This window comes from Gavialis gangeticus, unplaced genomic scaffold (genome assembly GCF_001723915.1).
Source record: "Gavialis gangeticus isolate Ggan-Ray unplaced genomic scaffold, GavGan_comp1, whole genome shotgun sequence".
In the NCBI taxonomy this organism is placed as follows: Eukaryota; Metazoa; Chordata; order Crocodylia; family Gavialidae; genus Gavialis; species Gavialis gangeticus.
Genome location: NW_017728983.1, coordinates 5790687 through 5817645, shown reverse-complemented (window position 1 = coordinate 5817645; position 26959 = coordinate 5790687). Strand labels below are relative to the sequence as shown.

Sequence of the window (26959 nt, the reverse complement as noted above, 5' to 3'; positions counted from 1 at the left end):
AGAAGCTCTATCCCCACAGCTGGTGGGTCCCACTCTTCTCTTGGGACCCTGCACTTGCTGGCATAGAAATGCCCCCTCGTGGGGGAGAAGGGAATTGACTCTTCTCCTACTCTGTACTTGGCCTCTCCACAGTTCCCAGGTCACAAACCCAGCCCTGGCTCCCTGAAAGAGAGGAAGGGACACACACACACACGCACGCACGCACGCACGCACACGCACACACACACACACACACACACCTTTCCTCAATAACCCAAGCATGATGCTGCTCATCCCCTCAGGAGGCCTCACTCTTCTCAGAAGCACAGAGGACAATCAGATGGGGCCAGCTTCCCCCTGCCTCTTATGTCACTGACAGTAGGTGACCAGTGTCCATGGAGGGCCATTACAGACTCCTACCAGTCTGGTCAACCGAGTGCCTGATGTTGACATATGGGGGTGTCGCTAACAAGCAGTGGCTCTTGTTTCTCATCTTACAGAAGTGACCACAACACCATGCAATGTGAACACTCAGTGCCCAGATGGGGGCTACTGCATGGAGTATGGAGGGAGCTACCTTTGTGTGTGTCACACAGACTACACCACCAACCACTGTGAGTGTGGCCTGCAGGAAAAGGCTGATGGGGGAAGGGGAAAGCGGGTATCTGGCCTGGGGCTGGCACTCTGTGAAGCGTGGCTGAGGGGAAGTGACTGTATGACCTGCAGCAGAGGGGGAGCTGGGAGCAGGGCAGTTGCTTCCCAGGTGTGCTCAGAAACAGGTACCTAACTGTGCTGCTCCAGCATGAGGAAAAGGATGGAGGAGCTGTGAGTGTGAGTGGAGTGAATGATACCAAAGAAAACAGATTTGCCTGGGGAACATGAGGACTGCTAGAGAACCAGCCTTCTTGGAGGACCTCTGGGGGGCTACAGACCCTCTGGGAGCTTAACTCGTCTGCCCTACTCCACTCTGGGGTCTGTGTTCCCAACACAACTGTGAGGATGACCCTTAGCCTCCACGCAGCCACCTTCACCCCTGTGGTGATGTGGTGGGCCACTGTCCTCAGCTCCAACCCAAAGAAGAGGAGCTATGGTACCCCAGGCTCCACAGGCACCCTCATCCCAACTCATTAGCTGTAGTGAAGGGGCCGGGGTCAGGTCTGCAGGTGCCCAGAAGCTCCCTGCGACATGTCTGGGGAGGCTGCAGGGTGACCCAGATGTGGACCAGCAATCCAGTGCTGCCATCCTGAGTGAGGTGAGCATAGCCTCCAGTGAGCCGAGCAGCTGCCTGGCCAGGCACAAGTGTGAAGGGGCTGGGCATTCCCATGACCAGGCCAGGAGCTGGTCAGAACCATTCCTGTACTCACTGGCCTTTGAGGACTCCTTAGTTTGCTATTTACCATTTTCCCTCTGCAACCCATGTGTGGTTTTGCAGCTGTACCATCCCCCTGCGACTCGGAGCCCTGCCTGAATGGGGGATCCTGTGAGGTCCATGATGACTCATACACCTGCGAGTGTCCCCGTGGGTTCCTGGGCCAGCACTGTGAGAAAGGTACTCCCCGGGCCAGGCACAAGGGGGGCAGTGGGAGGGTGTGTGGGGAGCTCTGAGCCCTCTGTTACTCTGGTGTCAGCAGACCCAGCCCTGTGGGACACAGCAGCAACTGGGGGGAAAGCAAATGGCTGCATTCAGCATCTGTGGTACCCTTCCTGCCAAGCCGGAGGAGGGTCTGCATTGGAGCGGAGAGAATCTGGGGCAGGAGACCAGCCCCATAAAGACAGTGGGGAGCTCTGGCAGCTGCCTGGAATCTACCATGTCACCACTGCTTCCACCAGCCTTCCCAGCAGTGAAACACCCCTCCTGGCCCTAGAGCCTTGTCCTTGGGGTGCATGGGGAACAGTAATGCTCATTTCTAGTGAGGGATTGGAATGGCACTACTGCCCTTCAGGAGGCAACTCTGGACCATCCAGTTCCCCACAGACAGAAGCAGGGACTTTGAAGATGGTTTGAGGATGTAGTGTCTCAGCAAGCCCTGACCTGCAGCCAGTGGCATGCAATGTTTGACTGGGGAGTGCAGTCATGCAGGGCTTCTAGGTGGCTTTTTGTAGCCAAGGAGTCTGCAAATTAACTGCCGGTCCTTGTCTCTTGGTCACTGGGGTTGTCCCCATGTTTCCAAGGACTACGTTCATGTTAATTCACAGCTATGGCAGACAGCCTGTGCCTTGCTGCTAGTTGCATTCAGAAGTAAGAACTGGGTCTCCTAATGCTGCCTGACTGCAGATTAACACAGCTACTTCCTTTCTCCTAATTCACAAGGACCGGTGATAGCCTTGCTTTCACAGGGTGCCTATGCATGGAAGTTGTTGCAGCTCCCTCTAGTGTAAAGTAGATGCTGTGCATCAGCAGACAGCAATACTGTCTGATAGCTGAGGCCAGAAAGGAACAAGCACCTTCAAACCAAGGGCCCAAAGTCCATCACTCAGCAGGCAGAAGAGGGCAAGCTGGGCTGTGAGTGAGGCAGTGCCCAGGTCAGCCTGTGAAAGGGCATGAATCCAATCCACCTCCATCACAACTGAGGCTGCATAACCCATGCACACACCCTCCTGCTCTGTGCTCTCTCCTCAGTCAGGCCCCGGCTCTGCAGCTCTGGGCCCTGCCGTAACGGGGGCACGTGCAAGGAGGCAGATGGAGAATACTACTGTGCCTGTCCCTACCGCTTCACAGGGAAGCACTGTGAGATAGGTACTGCACGGGCAGGGGGAGAGCAGGGAGGGCATTGGTATTGCTTGAGACCTAATGTGGACCTTATTGTGCCCACAGGCAAACCAGACCCCTGTGCCTCTGGCCCATGCCAGAGTGGGGGCACCTGCTTCCATTACATTGGCAAGTACAAGTGTGACTGCCCTCCAGGCTACACAGGACGACACTGTGAGATTGGTATGAGCACTGAGAGACTGGGTGGCAGGGGGTATCTTGGGCCCAGTCCAGCTTGGAGCTACAGGCCAGTAACCAAATGGCTGATGCCCAGCACTTGGCTGGTGGGTTAGTAATTGGAGAAGGGTCTCAGTTAATTCCTGTACTCCTGGCATAAATCCCAGGTGGCAAAGGCATAATTTAGATAGGTTGTAGCATTCAGTGGTAAATGGATCTACCAGGCACAATACACAGAGAACAGGGCTGTCTGCAGCAGCATCCAACAGGTTCAGTGACTGGCTGCTGCAGTCCCTGCCTAAATCAGCTGCTACATGTGCCCACCAGAGAGCTCTAGAGAATCATCCTATGGTGATTGATTCTAGGCTGGCCCTGGCATGGGTGAATGTGGCTAGACTGTCTCTAGGGTCTTTGAGCTTCTCTGGGTGCTGTTGTAGAGGTAGCGTAAAGTGGAAGAGCAGGGTGGCAATGTCTATCTGGGATGCTCTTTTCCAGCCCCTTCTCTGTGCTTCCTGAGCCCATGTGAGAATGGAGCCACCTGCAAGGACCTTGGCAACAACTACATCTGCACGTGCCCTTCTGGGTACATAGGGAAGCACTGCCAAACAGGTAATGGACTGAAAGGTCTGGCCTAGCCCCAGCCCTGAGTAGGACCAAGTTAGAGCACACCCCAAGCCTGGCCCAGCAGACTGTGTCCAGAACATCAGCCTTACCATGCTGGAACTGCCCAGCACCTCAGGCACATCCCAGCCTCCTGCCTGGATAGGGCTGCAGGGACGGATAAGGAGGGTATGTGGATTTGCTGAATGGAGATACAGAGTGTCTGCCAACAATTCTGTGCAGACTTCCCAAGCGACCTTGGGCAACTCCCTTAGTTGCTCCGTGTTGTTAGCCTGAGTTTATACAATTTGGCCTGAATTCATGCTGATACTGCCACCTGTTAAAGAAGGAGGCAAGTTCAGCAAGGGGTGGCAGGAGGTTGAAGATTACGAGAAGGCCAGAAGAGCCTGGGGCAGTCTCCCTTATTGTGCCTCATCTGCATTAATGCCCTAGGAAAGCTGTGGTACCTGATCCTGAGGTCTGGTTGACCTTGGTAGACAGGAGCACATGCCTCCCCAACCATTGATCACCTGGAGCATCAGCCTCACAGAGGCACAGTGTCCTCCCTACCTGTAATGTTTTTGCCTGTGTTGGAGATAGTGGGGCATCTCCCCCTCCATACACTTACCACCAGGTTGGCCAAGCTGGAGCACCAGCAGAGAAGCTGAGGTTCCTAGCACTGAAATTGGACTCTCCCAAGCCCAGCCTGCAGGCCTCAGTGCACTCTCCTGACACTGCAGCCATGCCAGAACATTGCAAGGGGATGCTGTAGAAAAGAGCTCAATTTCAGCCAGAAGCTCTTGAGCCTGCAGCTGCGTCTCAAAACTAATGAGGTTTTCTCAGCCCTCAGCCCCACTGAGGCAGATGGAAGGCCTCAGGCATGGCCAGGTCAGCTCCCCAAGCAGTCCCAGGTCCAGTGGGCACATGTCTGGAAGATGGGAGGGCTGTTGTTCCTGGGGCCCATCCTGGGGAGGTAAATAGAAGGATCTCCCTGATGTGCTTTGGTTCCCTGCCCTGCTGCTTTGATGACTCCTATTCTTGAACCTCCTAACTCTTCTGGCCCTCATTTCTCTCTCTAGAGGTGGACTGTGGGGTCCCCAGTGAGGTGAAGCATGCCCAGGCAATGTTCAATTCCACCAGGGTGGGCTCATTGGCTGAATACCACTGTGATCTGGGCTATGTCCTGAGCCCTCACCATGCCCCCCGTGTGTGCAGTCCCCAGGGCATCTGGAGCGATCCCCCGGAGTGTGACGGTAAGCTGCTTTGCAGGGAGCTGTACAGTGCGCTGTCCCTGGCAGGCTGAGCAGAACAGGGATCAGCGACACAGGCACAAGGGGCAGAAGGAATGTCTCAAGCACCACATAGTGGCAAAGGGAGTGCATTGCACACCACAGGGGAAGCTCTGTGTGCCACCCTTGAACTATTCTCCTCATAGCTATCTCTGCCAGACTGCAGCAGATCTGGAGCCAGCACCAGGTAGAGAGGACACTGGGCTACTGAGGAAGGATGTCTGGAAGAGGGAGGGGAGCATTGGATAAAGCCACCTTGGAGCATCTTGGGACTGGCAGAGAGTTGTGCTGGGATGAGGCACTCAGGACAGTGGCTCAGAGGTTGCCTGCCATGGCCAGCCGGGGTCCCCAGTACCCCCAATACCCTTCGCCCCACTGACCCATCCCCTGAGTTCTGTCCTCTGGCAGCTGACTGGGGTCTCTGTGTGCCTGGTCAGTACTGCTCTGTGTGCCAGGGAGCTGGGGCTGTGAATTAGTGTGCGTCTGTGCCCCCCCCCCACCAGGGAGCTGGGGCTGTGAATTAGTGTGTGTCTGTGCCCCCCACTCTCCCCCCAATGCACACTCTGGGCTGGCTGCCATGGGATTCCCTGGTTACAGTTACTATGTTTGTTCACCCTGGTGAGTTACTGCCCCGGCCACATTTCCTGTTTCTCTAGTCACCTTCCTCGTTTCTGTACCTGGGCCTGGCACTCACCTGCGCAATCTCTCCTACACTACGAGCTGGGGATGCTCATGTGCAGGCACTTGGAGGCACAGTTCAGTATGGCCTGGACTTTTTGCTTCCAGTAAGCCTCTCTTTTTTTTTTCTTTTTTTTTTTTCCTTCAACCCTACTGCCCTGGCCCCACAGAGATTGATGAGTGCAGGTCTCAGCCCTGTCTGAATGGGGGCTCATGCAAGGACCGTATTGCTGAGTTTCTGTGCATGTGTGAAGCAGGATACACAGGCCTCCACTGTGAGTTGGGTAAGAGAATGTGAGAATGTGCTTTGAGGGGGGCTGCACCCATGATTGGGCATGATAGGAAGAGTCCCCAGGCATTCTTCATGCTGTCCAGACACTCTCCAAACACTGCCCACACTCCTCAGACACTCTTCACACTGCCTAGCCTGGCCAAACACAGATGCAGAAATTTCCCAGGAGGATCATTCTGTGATTGGGTTTACCCAGGCCTTAGAGTGTGCTTCTACATGAAAATTATTTCCAGTTAAGCTGGGGTGTGGAGTTAGAGTGAAACAGCTCTTCCTGACGGACTGTTCCTGATTAGCTCCCTGTTTAGAGGTTTGCATTCTGGAATAAGCATGCCTTGGGCCCACTTAACTTAATTTACTTAAGCCATTTTGGAATGAAGCACTCTTATTCCATAGTAGAAATGCTTCTGGAAGGGATGGTATAGTAGGCAGGGAGGTCTTGGTCCAGCAATCCATATGTTGTGGATGTGGAATTGTGTATAGGCATTCCCCATCTTTGGGTCCAGGATTGTGCGTGACAGGCAGTCCCATTGCTTTAGGGCTTATGCTCGTTCTTAGCTTGAACACCAGGAAGGAATATATTTTTCTCCCTCGTTAAAGCCACTGACGTCATGCTATTGGGAGAGTGCATCTTCCTCTGCAGCACTGGGACATGGGCCATAGCTAAGGCTGGGTTGTGCTGATGCTCCTGTAAGTACTAAGAGAGCTTGGAGGGTCCAAGCTACTCTCCCAAATTCAGGCTCAGAAAAAAGTCTTTTCCCTATGTCACATTGGTAAGGCTTGCGGGGTGGAGGGGAGGGGAGTTCCTTCCTCAGGAATGTGAGCCATAATCCTTTCCCCTAGGATCTGAGCATATCTTAATGCATGATGTCTCTTGTCACTGCAGTGGCAGGGCATTGGCAGAGCCCTCATCTCCTCTGCTCTTACTTGTGGCACACTGTAGGATGTTTAGGTGTTCTCTGCTTCATGTCTTGTAATTCTGAAGGCTTGAAGAGTTTGTGTGCATGTTTTTAAGCGGCAATTTTGGGGACTCCTTGTGTAAATGTGGCCTGCAAACACAGGGGCCTGGACTCAATGGCCTAGGAGGCTCCAAGAGTGAAAGATTTGTGATTAACCCCCTCCCCCACCAATTTTTTTTCCCAGGTGGTCAATGGTTTTCTCCTCTGCCTTAATGAAAACCTGAAATGTGTGGTTGAAATGGGACATTTTCCCATGGAGGGCAAACAAAATTCTCCCACAGCTCTGCTCCTAGTCCCTGGTGGGTGCAGCTCTGTTTTGTGCATTAGCAAGGAGCATCGCACATCTCTCATTGAACACCTCCCCAGTGGGAAATCTAGAACCTGACTTGCTGGGAGCGTTGAGCAATGTCATGTGAACAGGGTTCTCACTGCCACACGTTCCATCCATGAGTGGCAGAAGCACTGACTTGTGTAGGAAAAGGAGGCTGTGTGTTTAACTGGTGTGAGTGACATTGCATTGACTTCTGTATCCTCCTACTGCAGAGAGGGAGTGGAGCCAATTAAAAGGAAAAAGCAGGAGCTTGTAATCACAGCACAGGTCGGCATACTGTGTTTTCCAAAGACAGTGCCCAGACATTCAGTGTTCTTCCTCAGCAGCAGTGAAACTGGGTTGTTTGGCATCTGCTCCTACCCTGTTTCCCTCTTGCTGTGGTTTGGTACCATCAGAGCAGCAGCATCAATCTGGAACAGTACCCAAATGAATGGCCCTGCCAATGGAGGCTGTTGCCCAGCAAACCAGGCCTCTCTATGTATATATCCCAACCAGGCACTAAGCCTGTGGGCTCCTAGGCATCAGGCCACCTATGTGAACAAGGCCTGGGAAGATCATGCCATGCTACCATTAAGCACTAGGCTGTTTTTTCATCACATACAGAATTGTAGGGTTGGGAGGGATCTAGTGGGTTATCCTGTCCAACCCCTGCAGGAAACAGAATGTGCTGTTCCTAAACCATCCCAAGCTAATGTTTGCATGTGTGTGTATTATCCTTTGGCTGCTGAACAGAGATCGACGAGTGTCAATCCGACCCTTGTAAGAATGGAGGAACCTGCAGAGATCTCCCAGGATCTTTTGCTTGTCTTTGTCCTGATGGTTTCATGGGAATCCACTGTGAGACAGGTAGGCATTTCATTTCTTTTTTTTTTTAATTAAAAAATTTCAAATTGTGGCAAAAAAGGTGGGGAAGTTTTGTGAGGTGCTCACTTCAGTACTTTGTACCTTGAGGGTTTTCTCTTTGCTCCTAGCTCTGGTCATAATGGTCCCTTAATGCCAATGACTCTTCACAGGCAGCTGCTGTGCTGTAACATGGTCCAGCCATGCATTATTACTTGGTTACAAACCAGCCCTATTGCCTTGTCTCTTTACTGGACGGGGCTTACAATAAACTGAAACACTGCTCCTACCTTGGTGCAGGGATCTGAGGCCTCTCCAAGAACCTCATTCATGGCAGCTGGCACCTTGCCTTGTCCCTTCAGCCCAGCACCAGCCTTCCAGCTCTGGTAGGAGAACTGGGTAGGCATCGTACCTAATGATACCCCTGCTTAGCCCAGGCTCAGGCTGTCCCTTTGAGGCACCAGTCAGCAATTAAAAACCCCAACAAAGTAACCTCAGTGCCTGGAAATGATGCCCTTCTCTCATGAAAACCTTTCCAGCATACAGTTGGTTTGCTGTGCTGAGTCAGGAGCTGGAGGGGCCAGACCCATTTCAGAGCTCAGTGTCATGAAAGCCTTGCTGCTGCTGACCTGCAAAAAGACTGAGGGACTGGAGCCAAAGCCTACTGAGGTCAATGGAAAAGCTGTTGCTGAGTTCACTGGACTCTGGATCCTGCCCTGATATAAGAGGGGGGGAGGGTAGGTGGAGGATCTGACCCTTAGGTTGCAAACAGTAGTATTTGCAATTCAGCAGTGCCCAGTTATAACTAGTGACCTGCAAACAGGGGGAGAAGGGATAGGCAGGTACCCCTAGTCACCAGCTGGATAATGGAGCTTAATTTTCACAGGCCCGCAAAGAGAGCCGGCAGCGGTAGAAGGATCAGTACTCTCAAGAGGAGTTCAGTGACAATGCTTTGGCCTTTACCTACCAGCACAGTGTAACCTCTGCATTGAGATCATGGATGCCTATAGACAGCGAGGTTCCTGGGCTTTGGGCAAGGGATGTCAGGACCTGCGATCCAGTACCTTGGGACATGGCTTTACATCCTGGAGGCAGGGAATGTAAGGAGCCTTCAGAATGAGCCTATGACCTGCAGTTAGCTCCCCAGGCTGTGCACTGTCTGCTCTAGGGCTTCCTTAAATGGCTGTCCATCTTTGTGCTGCTGGACATAATACATGCTGCTCTCACAGCCCCTCTTCACATGCGTGCTTCATCCATCATGTGTCCAGCTGTGGTTTCTGTGAGGCATGCAGGGTTGTCCTGTGCTATCTTCTGCAGGTATGTGAACCAATGTGTTTGTGCTCTCTCTAGAGGTAGATGCCTGTGAATCGAGTCCTTGCCAAAACGGAGGGGACTGTGAAAACTACAGTGGTTCCTACCTGTGCATGTGCCCAGAGGGTTTCTTTGGCTACCACTGTGAGACAGGTATGTAATTTGCCCACATCTGACAACATAGCTAGCAACTGCCGAGGAAGGTCTTCCAGCTAGTGTCATCGTGGCTGAATGCACGGAGCTTGGTAATCCACAGGCCGCAGCATGAGGGCGTGGGCATATGCATGTCTAACACAGCACTGGGCCATGACCCTGTTGTCTTTGCTCCTCTCCTCTAGCCAGCGATCCCTGCTTTTCCAGCCCATGTGGCAGCAGAGGCTACTGCCTGCCTTATAATGGATCCCACAGCTGTACCTGCAAAGTGGGCTACACAGGCAAGAACTGCGAGAAAGGTAATGGTGCTGAACGGCTGCGCCAGACAGGAGACACCAACACGTGCACATGCAGGGAGCCAGGATGCAGCAGCGTCTGCCCAGTGTGCAGGGCTCTGTTCTGCACGAGCAACATCAGCTGGCACTGGCCTGTGGCTGAATGTGCCTGCGGAGCTGCTAGAACAGCCAGCACAGGAGCTGGGCTTTGCTCACCTGGGAGAGCTGATTGCAAATGTGACTGCTGCTGATGGAAGGTGCCAACTAGGGTCCCTTTGTGCTAGGAGCTGAGCACCTCCTGGAAGGGCTGAACCCAGTCCAAGCATGTCCATGCAAGGATGCTTGACATTCACCCCTGTTAGCTGATGCATGAACTGGAAGTCTGTTAATGAAGCCACAGCTGTTCCCTGTGTAAACATGCCAATTCAGAATTACTATGGCCTCAGCTCAGTTGAGCTGATTTTACCTCCTGGAATGCCAGTAAGGTAAAGCAAAATAACCCACCTTTAATCCCAAATACAAGCATCCTTATGGGGCTCTAGTCCAGTTTAATTTGGTCACTTTGAAAATTGATTCTGATGAACTTTCCTAAGTGCTCCCATGTGGCAAAGCCCTAATGAGGGCAGGATAGCCTGGTGGTTGAGACATTGACCTGGGGCTTGAGAGACATGAGTTAAATGCCCAGCTCTATGCCACAGCCTTTGTGTGATGTTGGCCAAGTCTCTTTATGCCTCAGTTTTCCCCTCTAAAACAGAGATGCTAACACCCCATGTGTCTGTCTCATCACTTTTGATTGTAGGCTCTCCAGGATGGAGCCCATCACTCTTCCCATGTGTGTGCAGCTCCTAGCACAATAGGGCCTTGATCTTGGCTGATCCCTCTAGCGACTGCTGTAATGCACAGAGAGGGCAATCACAGGAGTTAGTCACTGCCCCTTGTGTCTGCAAGACTTGCCCTACAGCGATTAACAGTGACAGTTGAGGGTGCCCAGCTCCGGGCTGGCTCAGGCCCAGGTCTCCATTACCTCTGCGCTGCGGTTCACCATGGGAGTCTGTTCTCTAAAGATTTACGGTGTTGCTCTCCCCTTTGCTTTTACCGATACCCCGAAGAATTGTTGCCACCAACCTCATTAAAGGTGGAAGGGGTGGAGGACACTGGTGTGTTGATTTCTTGGCACCCACCTGAGGACCCAATCGCCAAGCAGCTGACTGACGGCTACGCCGTGACGTACGTATCCTTGGACGGCTCTTACCGCAGGACAGATTTTGTGGACCGAAGTCGTTCTGCCCACCAATTGCGGGCACTGGCCTCCGGCAGAGCCTACAATATTTCTGTCTTTTCAGTCAAACGCAACGTGAACAACAAGAATGATATCAGCAGACCCATCACGCTGATCACACGCACTAGTGAGTAGTGTCTGCTGGGGGATACAGTTGTGAGTATGCTCACCCCAGTCTGGCACCTAAGCTAATGCTGGGCATGTGCCACCATGCCAGAAGATGACACCAGGTTGTTTAGGTCAGTCAGGACCAGAGGACTGTGATGAGCTGCAGAGGACCGACAGCAGCTAGGAGAACAGGAGGCATCACAGCAGGCAAAGCTTATTGCTGAACACAAAGTTGTGCACAGTAGAAGGAACCACTTGCATTATTCCTGCACCTGGCAGGACTCCCAGTTCATTGCTGGGCTCTGGAAAGGGACCTGCTGGCAGGTTGACAGAGGCCCCTGCTGCTTACAGGGCTGCAGTCAAAATTGCAGACATGGCATTGGGAGGAATAGGGAAAGGGATGGTGACTAAAATGCTGTAGCAGGTTATCAGGTATGGCTGGGGTCCCATACCTAGGAAAGAGATGGCAGAAACAGAAAGTCTCAAGGTGGGAGACCTGAAGAAGATTCCATCTAAAGTGTGGGCAACATCTTGGGGGCCTGAGGGGCCATACTGTCTCCAGAGCAGTAGGGTAGGCACTCCTGTCTATTCTGCCTCCCAGAGCTAGAAGGCAGCAAACGTAAAGCCAGCTAGAGGCAATACTGTATCCCCCTACTTGAAAGTAAGCCATTAGGTCACCACACAACTTCACTGAGCCCTCAACTTCAGTAGGTTTCCAAATGGGCAATAAGACTAGAGTCAGGCTGCAGATGAGGGAGGAGCAATGCGGCAGTGAGATAAATCCTGCTTCCGGGCATGCAACAGCCACTGACCATTAGGGTCAGTAGGAGGCTGGGTCGATGAGTGTCCATCACAGGGTTGCTGCCTGCTCTCAGTGATCAGTGCAGGGGTGAATGGATCTGCTCTGGCAATTCCTGTGTTTGATTGATAGTCCAGTGCTCTGTGTGGAGGGCATGAAGAATGGAGCCCACAGGAGCTCATACTCCCAGCTGTGGTGCTTGGGGCAGGGATGGGGGAGCAGCAGAGCTGCCTCTGTACAGGCTCCCTGTTCCACAGGCTTTAGTAAGAGCATGGTCTTGGTGAGGATGTCAGGAGACAGAGGGGGCCCAGAAGGTGGGTTTGAGTGACTTCCAGAGCACCCAACAAGCAGGCTGTGTCCCCAGTCAGGTGAGAGCCCCTCACTACACATTCGCTGGGGTCAGCTAGGCCCAGGCCTCTGCTGTCTGAGGTCCTTCCAGCAGTCTATCAAAATCAGTGAGCTTGGCAGCAGGCCAGGGCTGTCTGGGAAGGTTCCCCTTTGGTCTGGTCCCCTCAGAAATGACCAGTTTCCTTCCAGCTGTCAGGCCATGCTGTGCTGCTCCTTAGCAGGCCAGAGCCTCAGCAGGGTTAGAGAGCCCCATAGCCCCATCAGGAGACAGCAAGGCCATGGCTGGGCACAGCAGGCTGAATGCTGTGTTCTCCCCCCATCTGGCTCAGTTCTGAAAGCCCATTCCCTCTCTGTGTGTCTCACAAATGCCATCTCTCCCTGAACTGAGCCTGCATCCACTTGGAGGATGAGTGTGGGGCACAGTAACACCAGGGGCCCTAACAGCAGTCAGGACCCTCATGTATGAGAGCATAAAGAAGCTCAGGGAGCTTCACCCATCAAGCCAGTGGCAGAGCTGACCCTGCCCACTGTCCCCCATCATCTCCCTTGGTCTCTTCCATAGGAACATAAGCAGTGCCATGCTGGCTCAGACCAGTCATCCATCCAGCCCTGTATCTCCTCTCTGACAGTGGCAAGTAGTAGGTGCTTTCAAGGGAAAGCATATGTGCAGGACATATCTAGTGTCATCCATCCCATTGTAGCCAGTCCAGCATCCACCATTGGTGTAGGGGAGTCAGAGGACACATCCCTGAATGCTTTGTTGAATAGCTGTCAGTGGGTCTGTCCTCCATGAACAGGTCTAATCCCTTTTTGGACCCAGTTAGACTGTCAGCCTCTGCACCCTCCCATGACAACAAGCGCTATGCATTAACTACATGTTGTGCCAGGGGATTCCTGCCCTACTGCAAAGCAAGTGTCCCTCTAAATGGGATTTGCTGTTTGCCTCCCTACTCACAGCCTCTACACAGGGCTGCACAGGCTATTCATGCCTGACTAGGGTGCCTATGCATCTCCCCTCATACTCCCATACTGGGTCATTGTGAAGATTCCTGCAGGGGCATGAGGCCTAGTACCCAGGAATAACAAGAGATGCTGCCTGTTTAGGGGCTTGTTCTCCTGCCAGTCTGAATATCTTCTGCACGGCCCTCCTGTGGTAGCAGTTTTGGAGCTGCTGGTCTGGATTATTCGGTTCACCCCCAAGCAGTTCCATGCCATTCCCCCTACCCTCCCCCAGCTTCCTTGGGTGAAGGCAAAGCAGCAGGGGCAGGCACCAGGCCATCTGCCTGGTGGTATGGCTGTGGGCTGTTCCAGGTAGCCCTTGCCACAGGACTGCTTCCCTGAACTGCCCAGGAGGTGGAAGTCTGCCTGTCCCTTCTGCAGGGTGTGCTGATGGCCCAAACAACAACTCAGAGGCTATATTGTAGGCAGCCAGGAAGGGGCATGTCATGATCTCAGGGATGTGCTCCAGAGACCATAGACTCCCCCAGGGAACAGGAGTCAAGGGTGTTGGGTTGGGCCTGGCTTTTGAGGGGGGACTTGCAGCTTTGCTTGGCATCTACTCACCATGCCTCTGCCTGTACTCTCTGTAATCCACCAGGACCACACCCCGTGGAGGGGTTTGAGATCACCAACGTGACGGCCAGTGCCATCACAGTGCAGTGGGCTCTCCACCGCCTCAAGCACTCCACTGTCAGCAGGGTGCGCGTCTCCATCCGCCAGCCTGGCGACATGGAGCACCGCACTGTGGAGCTGAACAGCAGCGTGGCCAAGTACACATTCTGGTGAGCGCAGGGTGGGATGTGGCTGGGCAAGGGGACAATGAAGGATGGCGTGAGAAAACCCACCTGCCATGATCACCCATGAGCTTCTGTCTCCTTGCCCTCCCACAGGGTCCTGCAGGAACAGAGCTGTGGATGGGATGTTGGCTGAAGCCCAGCAGTGCCTACACACAAGCCATGGGGTCTAGGCCAAGGGTCACACTGACAGCAAGGGGGTTGGCTGGACTGGCCCTGGCAGGTCTCTCTAGCTCACACCCAGGGTCCCCTGCCTCATGGCACCGACACTAATTGACCTTAGTGTCACTGAAGCCAGGTCTGCAGTGCATGCTTTCACTAGTGTTGCCAGCCTAGTGAGGAGTGTTGCCACCAGGCCCCCTCATGCAGCAGTAGCTTGTGGTGGCAGAAGTGCTCTTCAGCATCTCTGGTGGTTCAGGGTTTACTCAGTGGTTTGATTGCACCAATAAAGGACCTCTCCTTGGTGACTCCTTGGTGACAGGAGCTGTGTTCCTGGTCTAGTTGTACCAATCATAGTGGTGCCAGCAAGACTCTGTAGTGCAGACCAGCCTAGGATGCCTTGAAGACCTTGGGGAATAAATAGTCTGTCATGTTCCACAGGAGGCTCCCAGGCTTGCCCAGCCTTGCTGGACTGGCTTCCACTCCAGAAGAAGAGTCTGGTGCCCCAGAGTGGGGGTGGGGAGGGTGCACGGTTTAGCATCTGCTCCAGTAGCACCCTATGGCTTTAGTCACTGTGCTGGAAAGTGCAAGCAGAAAAGGACACAGGCCCAGTGCAGTGTTACCAGCACAGTATACACCAGGTAGAGAGAGTCTGTGCAGAGAGGAGTTAAAGTGGATGGCAGGGACCCACATGACTTAATTAATTAGTGCCCTTCCCTCCTGCCTCATCCCCAGGGACCTCCAGCCAGGAGAGAGGTACATTATCGATGTGACCACCCTGAGTGGGATGGGGACGGAAGACCATCCTTCTGAGAGCCTGGCCACGGCTCCCTTCCATGTGTGGACGCGTGAGTGTGACCAAATATCCCTGTCCCTTCCTCAGTGTTGCAGTGCACAGCTGTGCCCCTGAAAAAGACTGCGGCATCCCAGAGAGATTCCATCCAGTGCCCGGGTACTTCAAGGTCTCTGACTGCTTGTGTCTATGAGTCAGCCTTGGGCCTGAGTCAACCTGTTTAGGACTTGTCCATAAGTGTGTGGCTAAAGGGATGAGAACAGAGACCTTTGAGGCAGCAACCACACAGAGGGCAACTTGGAAGCTTTTTCTTCCAGCTGAGGGGTGAGCCTGGCTCCAAAGTCAGTGACCTTCCCAGAAGGGGGAAACTGAGCAACCTGCCAACACGTCCAGCCTGACATGCAATCCCAGCCAACACTAGCACACAGCAGCAGCCGCTGTCATGGTCTCTGCACATCAGGCTGGTGTCACTGTGTGCTGGGAAGTGTCCTGAAAATGCCAGCCGCACTGGGAGGAGGGCATTGCACCCAGGCCAGGGCTGTGCACTGTTGGTCAGGGCACCAGAGGGCATCAGGAGCTGTTGCTGTATGTTGCCCAGGAAGGGGCACTGTCCCACTGGAGTGTCCTCGGGCCCCAACCAACAGCAGAGCAGTTCCACAGTCCCATTCTCCTGCTTCTGTCAAGCAGCCTGCAAGAGAGCAAGAGGACACTGACTCTGCTGTTGGCAGAGGGGCCCTTGGGGTCCCCAGAGCATAGCAAATACAAAGACAGCCCATGCAGGACACCCTGCTTTGGAGAACCAGCCCTCCAATCACTCCAGCCCTGCCATCCTAGGGCCCAGGTCACCCTTCGCAATTGCAGGCCTCACCCTGGCCAGCTCTGAGGCTGGCAGAAGGGCAATGCAGGTAGGGTGGAGATGGCCTTGTGCCAGGGATAGGTGGAGATGCATGTGTGCGGTCAGCCTCTGCAGATGTTGTTTACTGTCCAAGCAAAGACATCTTGAGTTCAGTGATCGCTGAGTGCAGCTGAGGGGAAGCCATGAAGCATCTTCCTGGAGCTGATTTGTCACCTAACTTGTAGTAGCCCAAGTAACGGGTGGCCAGTGTGCAGCTGGACACCAGCCACATCCTGGCCCAAGGGCCCCTGGGGCGGGCAGAGGAGCCAAGCACATGGGAGCTCTGCTCTCCAACTTGTGTGCTGTGCTACATCCCAGCCCCCCTGTGACACTGGCACAAGCGGAGGTTCCAGCCCCACGCTTCCAGCTGTAGGTTAGACTTGCCCTGCTGCAGAAGAGGTGAGGGCCTGGAGCAGAACCCTGCACGAGCAGAGGATTCTGTAGATCCACAGCCACGGGCCCTGTGCAGGAAGGAGCTCTGCACCTCCTGTAGCCACACAGGTGCTGTCTGAATGGCCCAGGCCCCTTCCGAGCCTGGCTGTGGTGGGGCAGGTAGGGGTTCACGGACCTATAACTCCCTTTACTGTGTTACTGGATTAGGCTGCAGGCTTCTGCACCTGAGAGCCCCATCTGGTGTGCACTGGCCTTAAATGCAAGCAGAGCCCTGGGGGGTGGGTCTTTACTCCAGGGTTCCTGCAGGGGAAAGGCACCTGACTCTGCCCCCATTATAGCCCAACCCAGCCTTGCGCAGCCATATTGCAAAGGCAAACCTGAGCTGCCAAGTCCTGTACAAATAGGTCTGGGAAAGCTGGGGACATATTGCAGAGCTCTTGGATTACAGGAGGCTGAGCTGCTCCAGTGAATTGTGGGTGAACTTGTCCATCATTCTGGGCTGGTGACTGATGAGGATTGCGAGATGGCATGGGAGGGTTAGCAGCACTTGGCTAGAGTGCCTTAGCCGGAGTCTGCAGGCAAAGGGGCAGGGTTACTAGCCAGAGGGAAGAGGAAACTGAGCTTCAGCCTTTTACCTAGGAGAGGCTGACAAACCTGGGCTAAAAGGGTATGATCAAACTAGGGATTCACTTTGAAATGCATCTGAATAACAACTCCCCTCTCCCCTCCTTCCCGCATCTGGAACAGGGCCCCTCCCTCCTAGGAACCTCACTGCTTCCAGGGTTGGTGCCACCACAGTTTACATGACATGGGAACAGCCACCAGCAAGTTCAAGCTCAGTGGAGGGCTACATCATCAACGTCACCACCAGCCAGAGCGTGAAGAGCCGCTATGTGCCCAACGGGAAGCTGTCTTCTTACACAGTGCGTGACCTGCTGCCAGGGCAGAGGTACCGTTTGTCCGTGACAGCCGTCCAGAACACAGAGCAAGGCCAAGTGCACAGTGACCCAGCTCACCTGTATGTCGTGACCTGTAAGTGCACCCTCATTGCTCCCCTGGCTTCTCAAACTACTGTAGGGGAGGAACTGAGCACATACGGGAAATTAATGGTGACAGAGAACATCTGGGCAGGTAGAGGTGTCTGCAAGGGGTGCTACATGATGAGAAATCCCATCCGCTCCCAGCTGTGACACACGGGGGATGGGAATGCATGTGATGACTGTCACCCCAGGACATGCATACCCTGAAAGCAGAGAATTGCCACTCCCTGCAGGCACTCCACCATGGTGAAGGAATGCTGGTTGTGTATAGCAGTCTCCATCTAGCAGCCAGCATGTATGGCTGTCCCTGTTCTACACAGTGGCCTCACAGCCTAGTTGTGGGGGGGATGAAGGCAGCCAGGTATGTATCCAGGTGCGTGTTGACATGGGTGCAGTTTGTCACCAACGGAAGAGGCCTGGTACAGGGAAGCAATACACAGAGTGGCAGCATGAGGTCATGGGACTATGTTGGGCACGCACTCAGCCAATGCTGTGGCTGAGCCTGCAAGTCTGCAGACAGCGTGGGATGGGCCCTGAGGAATGCTGTAGCTCACTGGAAGAACGATGCTCCGGTTAATCAGCTGCCTCACTGCCTTGGCTGCAGCTAAGCCTAACCCCTTCTGACCCCCAGTGCAGAGGGATGGGACACCAGAGCGGCGATGGAGCCAGGGTGGACATCCCCGCGTCCTCCGGAACAGGCTGCCCCCGGCCTTTCTGCCTGAGCTACGCCTGCTCGCAGACCATGACATCTCGGAGGAGCCCTCACAGGCCCCCAGGTAACAGCCGTAGCTGCCAGCACCCCAGCTCAGCACAGATGTAATACATGGCACTTGTTTAGCCACAGCAGCAAAAAACTACTGCAGTCAAGCACAGAACAGGTTATGTCTGAACCATGTATCTTGGTCCCTCTCATCCAAAGTGTGTACTTGTTCATCTCCCAGATGTGCTATCATTCAGCGTGGGTAGCAGCTGGTAGCACCAGCACAGCCAGGTGAGTGCAGAACAGCTCCAAGCAGCTCCCCAATGCTCTGGTTTCTCTGTGCCTTGGAAACAGCAAAGGGGGGCATTTTCAGAGGTGCATGAGGAGTCAGGTGGTCTGATTTCCATGATGATTTGAAAGGAGCTGGAGGTTCAGAGCTGCACTTTCCACAGGGACTTAGAAAACCCCACCCCAGATATCTTCCAGTGAAATCTCTCCACAAGGCGGCTGTCTGTGTCTATGGTGACTGGCCCCATATACTGCAAGGAGCAGGAAGCCCTTGCTGGTGCTGTGCTGTCACTGTGGCGTCTCGGTCCCTGCCTGCTGCGGGGGTCAGTAGTGCCCTGGAGGGGTTCTGCAAGCTTTGATGGTGCTAGCTTTTGCATTAGATCCATTCTGTAGCACAGAAGTAGTAGCACCAGGCTTTGCTCTCCAGTGGGATGAGAAGGAACTATCTGAAATGTGATGTAAAAATCTATCTGCATCCAGTGCTGATTCCAGTCTCTTACAGCCCCATGCATTTGCCCCTGGGTCAGGCCATAATCTGAATGGCCTGGGGCCATGCACATTCCTTTCCTTCTTCAGGTAGGATGCTGCCCCTAGTGGTTGCCAGGCAAGTAGCGGAGTTGTCTGCTGGGTGTGTGACCAAGTGTTCCTTAGTGTGAACCCATGGGGGAGCACCTGGGGGGCAGCTGTGCTAATTATATGACTAACGTGTTCCTCCTCCAGGTACACGGAACTGGTGGACGGCAGAGGAAGGATCAGTGCCAAATTCAGCAGCTCGCCAAGCAAAGCCATTACCATGAAAACACGTAGGTATCCTCCAGCCCTGCATATCAGCATATCACCTGAGGCCCTTGTCCACAAAGGCTAAGAGGGACCACCCACCCTATTCCCAGCTAGTGCACTGGGGAAGAGGGGGTTGCACCCAGTTTAGAAAGGATGACAGGGTGTGAGGGTGTGTGTATGTAAGAGCCATCTCTCCAGTCAGCATGAAGTCTCTCATGCACACAGTTCTGTCTCCTGGCTACCTTAGAGGTGACGATCGCACATCATGGTGCATTCTGAGTGGTGCTGGCCCTAGTCAGGTAAGGGAGTAGGCTTACTAACCCAGTCATATGTTATAGGAAGGGGAGGAGCAGAGATGGGGCAGCTCAGGCTACCCGTAAGAGCCACACAGTGGCAAGCAGCAAGTGGGACTTCCAGTATCAGGTTGTCCCCTGCCTGCTGGGGCAGGGTCAACTTGTGAGCTGATGTGATGGAAGCATGATTTGTCCTGCTCCCCCCCCACTACTGCCTACAGCATTGTGGCACCTACTGACTATGGCACTGTCAGGTTTCCCTGAAGTTAGAGGCAGTCTGGTGGCGGGGCAGAGCCCCCTGGGTTTTGTTCCTAGCCACTGACTGCCTTTGCATTAGTGAGCAAGTCTTTTTGCTGCCCCTGCAGGGGGTCAGCAGCACTCTCCTTTCCTGGAGAGGTGTTTTGAGGGCTGTGGGGTAGATAGGGCCTAGAGAGAAGATGGACACCAGGGGGTGCTCTAGACCAGTGGCACCCAATCTTCTGGCCTCACAGGCGAGATGCAAGGTGCAAGGCTTGTCCATGGGCTGCATCCCATATGGAGTTGGTCCATGGAAGTGATCCAGCACAGCAGCTTGAGCCTCTGTGCCTGGATCCAGCTGCCCACTAGCCCAATCTAACATGTAGCAACATTATCCAGCCTGCAGGACTTTACCCCCCACCCTGGTCTGGAAATTTGGCAGCAAAGGAGCAGCAATTAATGCAGCCACCACTCCCTCACCACCATATTTCTGGACTGATTAGGAGCCCCCAGGGGCCAGGTGACATAGCTCCATGGACCAGATCTGGCCACAAGCCAAAGGTTGAGCAGCCTTGTGTTAGGCACACACCAACAAACACCCAGTTCTGAGAAGGTAGCTTGGGCACCTCCACTCACCCTACTCCTAATCCAAGAACAAGAATTGGAGTAATGAAAGCTGGATGTCAGGGTGAGCAGCAGAACTCCTTGCCGCAAGAGATTCTTACATCTCAGATATCCGCAAGGTTATGTAGTGGACTGGCTGTGGGTCTGGACAAGAGTCTTCAGAGCTCCAAGTGTTGGTGTTCAAGAGGGATGGTCCTTCACAGGCAAGCTATCCCATTATTGGATCCTGCAGGTTCTCCCTCTGCCTATGGAGAGGTGGTCCTGGGCTAGATTCACTTGGGGTCTGACTAGGTTTTTAACATAAAAGAGCTAAACACCATTTATTGTCCTTCTAGAACCTGAGGCTCCACTGAAGCTGGAAAACATTGAAGAGTCGACCAATCGTGTCAGTCTGGCCTTGCAGCTGCCAGAGTCAGAGAACAAGAATAGAGAGAGTAAGTCTGGCAAGTGGTGGGGTAGGGAGGTTTGCATTCACATCAGGAGGCTCATTACAAAGAAAAGACTCCCCCACCCCTGGCTTAACAGAACTCCTTTTGGTGGGTACCTGGAGCTGCCACCTGCATATGCATCAACCCTTTACCAATGCTTCCCATGGCTACTAGTGTTCAGACCCAAAGTCTGACTCTAATGGTTCCAGCATCTTCTGGGTAAGGCCTCCACTGCTCAGGGGTCTGAAGAGAACACCTTTACACAGGTCTGGAACAGAAGATGGATGCTAAAGCAGGTGCCTTCAGCCAAGCTGGGGGAGAATTACCACCAAAAGAGTTGAGGGTAAAAATTTCTCCACTAGCCTAAGTTACTTGGGTTTAGCTTTCATCGCTCTGTGTCCTTTCTGGGATAGCATTTTGCTTCAGGCAAACGGGTAGTACTTGCTCTCCACCACCTAGCAATGAGGCTCCATTATGGCACCATATGTGGGTAGCTGTCCTGGGGTAGCTGCATCATCTCATTTCTGATTCTAGCATAATTGATGATGTTGTGCAGAAACCACATAAACCACACCAAGTAATCTGTCCATGTGCTTGCTCTGCTCCCTCCTGGCTGCCTGGGAATGCAGCCCTGCAGGGTGTTGTGCTGCCCTGTGCAGTGCCAGGGACCCTCCCAGACACCATAAACAGGCTTCATGTGTACACTCAGAGAAGTATCGGCCCCACTGGAGTCTCTTAAATCAGGGCTTGATGTAGAGATGCTGAGCACTCACAAGCCACTGCCTGCAGGGGACTGAGTGTCCAAACGCTTCTCTGGATCAGCCCCTTCCTGCAGTCCCAGGAATGGCTTCTTTAAAAGGTTGAACATTGCCTCTCTCTTTTTCTCCCCCACCAGCAACTCAAAGCAGTGTCTGGGTAGAAATATGGGGGGTAAGCAGTGGCTCTGCACCGTGGTCCCTTAATTCAACATGGCTTCTTGGTAGACAGCACAGCACTGTCCTTGCAGGCCACATCCTCCTCCTTGTAGGCAACTTGGCCTCACCAGCCCCTGGCCAGCAGTGTAATATTTGTATTTGTGTTTTCAGGTGCCAGCCAAAACTGCTCCATGAACCCCTGCAGGAATGGGGGCACCTGTGTGATGGATGCTGAGTCCTACCAGTGTGACTGCAGCCCTGGCTTCAAGGGCAGGCACTGCGAGCTGGGTGAGTTGCAAACAGTTTCCACCTGTTGTCATTGGGCTCAAACTACATGTCACAGGGGACCACTGCCCTGGGAACTGCCCCTCGCTGGTGGGGGAAAATCAGACATGCTCCTTCCACCCCCATCCCCTTGGGAACAGGGCACATTTGCTTTCTTGTCCACTGGCATTTGGGTCTTCTGGCCTAGCACAGCCTATGAGTGACTCTTTGCTGCAACCTGAACCCCAGTCACATGCCTGCTGCTGCCTGTAGCCCCAGCTGTACCGACAGCAGCAGAGAGAGCTGAGATGCAGTGTGACACCTGCTCTGGAGCTGGGTGACACCTGGGTGAATGCAGCAGCCTGGGACCATGTATTTTAGGGCCTAGCCAGTGCTGGGAGAGGAGAGAACAGCAGCTTTTGTGGAGGAGGGGGGAGCAGACAAGGAAGAATCTGAAAGGAATGAAAGCAGGGATAAGAGCACCCTTCTTTCTTCATAATGGAGCCATCAGGTCAGGGCTTTGGGGCTGGACCCATAAAGGGATTTCAGTGCATGAAGCTAATGTCTGTGGCCCATGGGAGTCCACCAGACACCCCCAGCCACCATCTCTCTGTGCAGGAAGAGGGGGCAAGGAGCTGCCGCCAGACGGTTTGTGCAGTTGCCAGGAAGAGGCGTCTACTTCCTGCTCCAGTGGGTGTCTGACACCAAGTGAATCACCTTCAGCAGGAGGAGCTGAGGGCACGCCCCATACACACACTCCCAGCACAGCTTATTCACCCAGTGGTTAGAAGTTGACTCACCCGCTAGAGTCCCCAGCAGAGGGAAGTGTGGCACTTGGGGGAGATGGAGTCAGGAGTCGTGGACTGTGCCTCCCTCTGCATTAGTGTGCACTGGTTGAAGAACAGGGATGGGGTGGCAGAAGTTATTCTGTGCCTCTTCCAAAGAGGGGAGTGTCCACATTGCCAACATGGCATTTAACAATAAACCTTCTACTCGTGTTCCTGCTCAGCTTGCAAGAAGGTCCCACAATCCTGCACGCGGCTGTACTCAGAAACCAAGTCATTCCCTGTCTGGGAGGGCAATGTCTGCCATTACCTGTGAGTACCTGTTTGTGTTCTGCCCTTCATCCCTCCCATTCCCCACAGCAGCCTGATGGTTGCCAGTACAATGGCTGGGTTGTGCTAAGTGCAGCTGACTGTGAACATGGGTAGTCGGCTTTAGGCTGTAACCTATCCTAGCACTTACAGCTGGGAGCTCTGATTCTGAGGCGCTTCAGTGTGTGGCTGCTGCTCCATGACCTACTTAGGGATGCCATCGGTGTTCTAAACAGGCAGTGGGGTACACTCAACATTTTCCACAGTGCACAGTAGCAGATTGGGGTGTTACCAAATGGCAGTGCAGCCAGCTGGTAGGCTGATGCACTATGTTCCCTGGATGAAATGGAACCCCTTGACGGTTTGACCACCCCCCTGGCTCTGCAACAGCCAGGTTCACTGAGAGAGTACACAGAGGCATGAGAGGGGAAGCTTGCATCTGCCTTTTATCTTGGACACTGGAAGGGGCAGTGAATTGTCTGGAGGGGCTAGGCCCAACTGGTATGGTGCCTGGGCCTGTGGAATACCAGCTCCCACTGCCAGCAGTGCCTTGCTTGTCTCTGCTCAACAGCAAGGGCTGCCAGCCCGGCCACTGCACTGCTAGTCACTGCTTATTTTTGGAACCTAGCAGGCTCCACCTTGCTGGTACTGCTACAATGATCCAGCTTGTATCACTGACTCAGCTGCTCCGGATTTCAGGCCAGTCTTACACTCTCAGCCTCATTCTTTCCATCTGTTCCCACAGTGTCAGGGCACAGTCTGGGTGCTAGGCCTCACCCAGCAGGGAGGGGCATTAAGTGACAGAAGGGAGCTGCAAGGGCAAATACTGTGACCTCTCCACTCTTTACTTGTTTAGAATTATAAGGTAGCTGTTGACTTTTAATTACCAGGCTCCAAACCAGGGGCCCCAAAGCTAGAGTTCAGGAAGTACTTGTTACCACTGGTTCCCATTCTGGCCAGCAGCCATCATCCTCCTACATCTGGGCAAAATTTTTGGAGGGTCCGATATTCTCACTCCCCAAGATACGCTGTTCTGGTTATCATTTCTTGGGGCCACTGGCTTTCACACCATCTCCCACATTCAAACAGCAGTTGAGATTCCCATAGGGTTTGGGAGGCTGCTACAACCATGGGCAATGTGCCTGAGCAGGCCAATACGACTGCACTAGATGAGCTCTTCAGAGCTGGAGTCAGAACAGCTGTCAAGATGGGCATGAGCAGAGGAAGGTGCTCCAGCATCAGACTCAAGCTCCCCATGTTTGGGCCCAAGCAGCTTTCTAGCCTGATGGTATGGCTTAGAGCCAAGTGTCCTGATGTGCCTTTCTTGTGCTAACAGGTACAAGAGGGTCTACAAAGTTCACCAAGATATCTGCTACAAGGAGAGTTGTGAAAGCACGGTTTCAAAGAAGACAGCCAGCAGGTACAGACAGGGGCAGGGCTCAGCTGTAATAGTGAATGCCTGGGAAGAAATCAGGGTTTTCCTTTACAAGTGATGATGAATAATCAAGGAAGGGAAGACAACCTGGGTCAAACTGTCAGGAAATGCTGAATTCTCACTTATCACAACAGTCCTTTCTAAAGATACCTCACACTGGGAAACCTTCAGACTGTAGTCACTGCTAAAACCTAGGCACAGATGCTTGAATTTACAGTCCATGATGTCCAGTGGACGAGTATTATATACAGAACTGGCAAGTGTGGCTGGTGCCAGAAAGAACAAAATAGCCCTAAACACAATGCTGTCCTAGCACTAGACCTGCACTGAACCATAGGCACATGCCCAGAGGCAGCTGCTGTCACCAGGCTCATTCAAGAAATGCACTGACTTTTGTGGGGCATTTCCTCTTTGCTGCTATGAATGGAGGAGGTTGCTTATTGAATTTGAGCTCTAGGAAAACTTGCCCCTCTGTGGAAAAGGAACATTTCCAGGTGGCTTTTGTCCTGAGCACTCTCTCTCTTTCTCCCTTCCCCCCAATTATTTCAGGAAACAGAGTAACAGTCATACACTGAAGAAGCCGTAGGTAAGTGCCTGCTCATTCTCTTGGGACATACTGGAGGTAGGTGCTAGGCTAAGAAGCCTGCAATACCGCTGCTTGAGAGGTGTCATTGTGCTAGCTCCTAGCTAGCAGCATGGTCCTGTGGCTTGTCCAGCTTTTAGCCCTAACAAGCCTGTCCAAAATAGGCCCTTGGGGACTGAACAGCTAGTGTCCTTGGCTCTCCAGGGCATGCAAGTTCCTTGGGCTGTGAAAAGCTGAGATTTGTTGTCAGGTCTAGCTTAACATGACTGTTGAATGTCAAGGAGAAACTCATGGCTATGTTCAAACAGAAGTTAGGCCTGGCTTCTGTAAACTGACCTAGTGCAAAAGCCACAAACTGGTGAGGTTAGGAGCTGGCTTGGTAATAAGGGCTGTGGTAGGCTATACTAGAGCAGACTGAACTGCCACATCCACTGAATGAGGAGCAGCCCATCCTCTCTTCTTGGCCTTCCCCTGCCCCTCCCATAATTACAGCATGTCGAAGCAGCCTTGCAGCACATCTACAGGCACCCACTGCTCCTAATTGACTGCAGTAAAGTCTAGGAGCCTGGGTGCTGCCAGTCATGAAATGGCAGCAGCACAGGCTACAGTGGCAGTAGCAGCTGATGTGATGTTAGCGTGAGTTTGGCCCTGCCCTACTACAGCCATATCCTCTCCAGGGACATGGCACCATACGACTACTAACCCATTGAGCTAGAGCTCTTGTGTCCTGGCTGAAACATCAGCCCCCTGAGCAGAAACTCCATGGCAAGGCAGTAGTACACTGTGATGTGGTTCCCATTACGCCTATATTAAGGTAACAGAGGCCACACAGAGTTCACAGCTTTCTGGTGCTCTGTGCTGTAGCTTCCCAGTGAGAATACAGACGGCTCTTCAGGGCAAGGATAAGCTAAAGACAAAACGATAAGAGGGAATGTGGCTGCCTTTAGCCTGTGCCAAAAGCTGGGACATAGAACCAGGACGGCCTCTCAGTCCACTGCACCTCCCCTCTAATGGATCTGCTATAGCTGTTTGCCATAAGAGGCTAATGCTTGCCAAAGAAAGGATACAGGGTCCCCTGGCCTCTGCTCGTACATGTCAATCTACAGGACCCAGCAGTCCCTCAGGCTGCACCCTGGGCAACCCACTCAGCTGTAGCTTGGTAAGAACCAGGGGACAAAGCATTCGCTGCCTTCAGCAGTGAAACTGGAGTAGCAAGAGGCCCCAAGGTGCTATGCTCAACCTAGCTAACAGAATTAAAGACAGGGCCCCCTGGCACATTCTCAGGCTGTCTGTCTCTGTCTGTCCTTCATAGGGTTCAAAGCAACAAGCATTTCATCTGACCAGGTCTTAAGGGCTTTTGAAACACCAGGAAGATTGGATCTGTAACTAGGTCAAAGACAGCAGGGGAGCCCTTCCTCCCTAGAATCAGACTCCCTTTTCCAGCCTGCTAGGACAGGCAGGCTGGCACAGCAAGCAGCCATTTCCCTTCCCTTTAGCAGAAGCAGCGGTACCTTCTCTCTGCCTTTCCTCACTGCAGATTGCCTCTTCCTTCCATTGCCAGTGTCCTTCATTGCTTCAGCATGGATGGTTGCCTGGCAATGGGGCCAGTCTGCTGCTGAAACTCAAGGCCTGTTCCCCATGAGTCAAGAGAACTTGCAGATCTGCACCCGCTCCTTCTGTATCCTGAGGCTATAAATTGCATTGCCCTAGTACAAAAAGCCATTTAGTGCAGAACTTAAAAGCCTTTGCTACGAGCTGAAACTCAGCTGACAACTCCCCAGCAAAGGGGCAGTGTTTCCCCCTGTACCAACAGGGTTAAAGTTTGTCAGAAAAATAATAATCATAAGCGGCAAACCTGCCTCCATTGCTCTACTTTATGGTTCCACGCACCTTGTACCTTTACTTCCTGCTAGCATTTGAACTGAGCAACCCACAGCCCCCTTTTTGTTTTGCAGTGGATCTGCACATTAGCTGAGTTTCAACATGTAGCACAGGAGTGGCTGAGTTACATTAGCTGAGTTTCGGCATGTAGTACAGGAGCAGCCTAGGAGTGGTAACTTCATTCCCCCCCCCCCCCCCCCC

General features: G+C 53.2%; 1 protein-coding gene across 6 annotated transcripts in view; it reads left to right on the top strand.

Moving 5' to 3' along the window:
- SNED1 (sushi, nidogen and EGF like domains 1) overlaps positions 1-26959 on the top strand; it is a 99541-nt gene that overhangs the window by 71871 nt on the left and 711 nt on the right. The window contains exons 12-33 of one of the 6 annotated variants that reach the window (XM_019513577.1): positions 480-593; positions 1412-1528; positions 2600-2716; positions 2795-2911; positions 3401-3514; positions 4585-4758; positions 5643-5756; positions 7784-7897; positions 9242-9355; positions 9541-9654; positions 10740-11036; positions 13762-13945; positions 14852-14964; positions 16945-17229; positions 17869-18013; positions 18946-19028; positions 20495-20593; positions 21673-21789; positions 22775-22862; positions 24196-24279; positions 24844-24880; positions 26833-26881. In XM_019513577.1, coding sequence (XP_019369122.1) covers positions 480-593; positions 1412-1528; positions 2600-2716; positions 2795-2911; positions 3401-3514; positions 4585-4758; positions 5643-5756; positions 7784-7897; positions 9242-9355; positions 9541-9654; positions 10740-11036; positions 13762-13945; positions 14852-14964; positions 16945-17229; positions 17869-18013; positions 18946-19028; positions 20495-20593; positions 21673-21789; positions 22775-22862; positions 24196-24279; positions 24844-24880 — 2741 coding nt within the window. In that variant the 3' untranslated portion in view covers positions 26833-26881. Of the gene's footprint in view, positions 1-479; positions 594-1411; positions 1529-2599; positions 2717-2794; positions 2912-3400; positions 3515-4584; positions 4759-5642; positions 5757-7783; positions 7898-9241; positions 9356-9540; positions 9655-10739; positions 11037-13761; positions 13946-14851; positions 14965-16944; positions 17230-17868; positions 18014-18945; positions 19029-20494; positions 20594-21672; positions 21790-22774; positions 22863-24195; positions 24280-24843; positions 24881-26189; positions 26271-26832; positions 26882-26959 lie in introns of those variants that run through there. The other 5 variants (XM_019513611.1, XM_019513570.1, XM_019513587.1 and 2 more) reach the window with 5 other exon arrangements.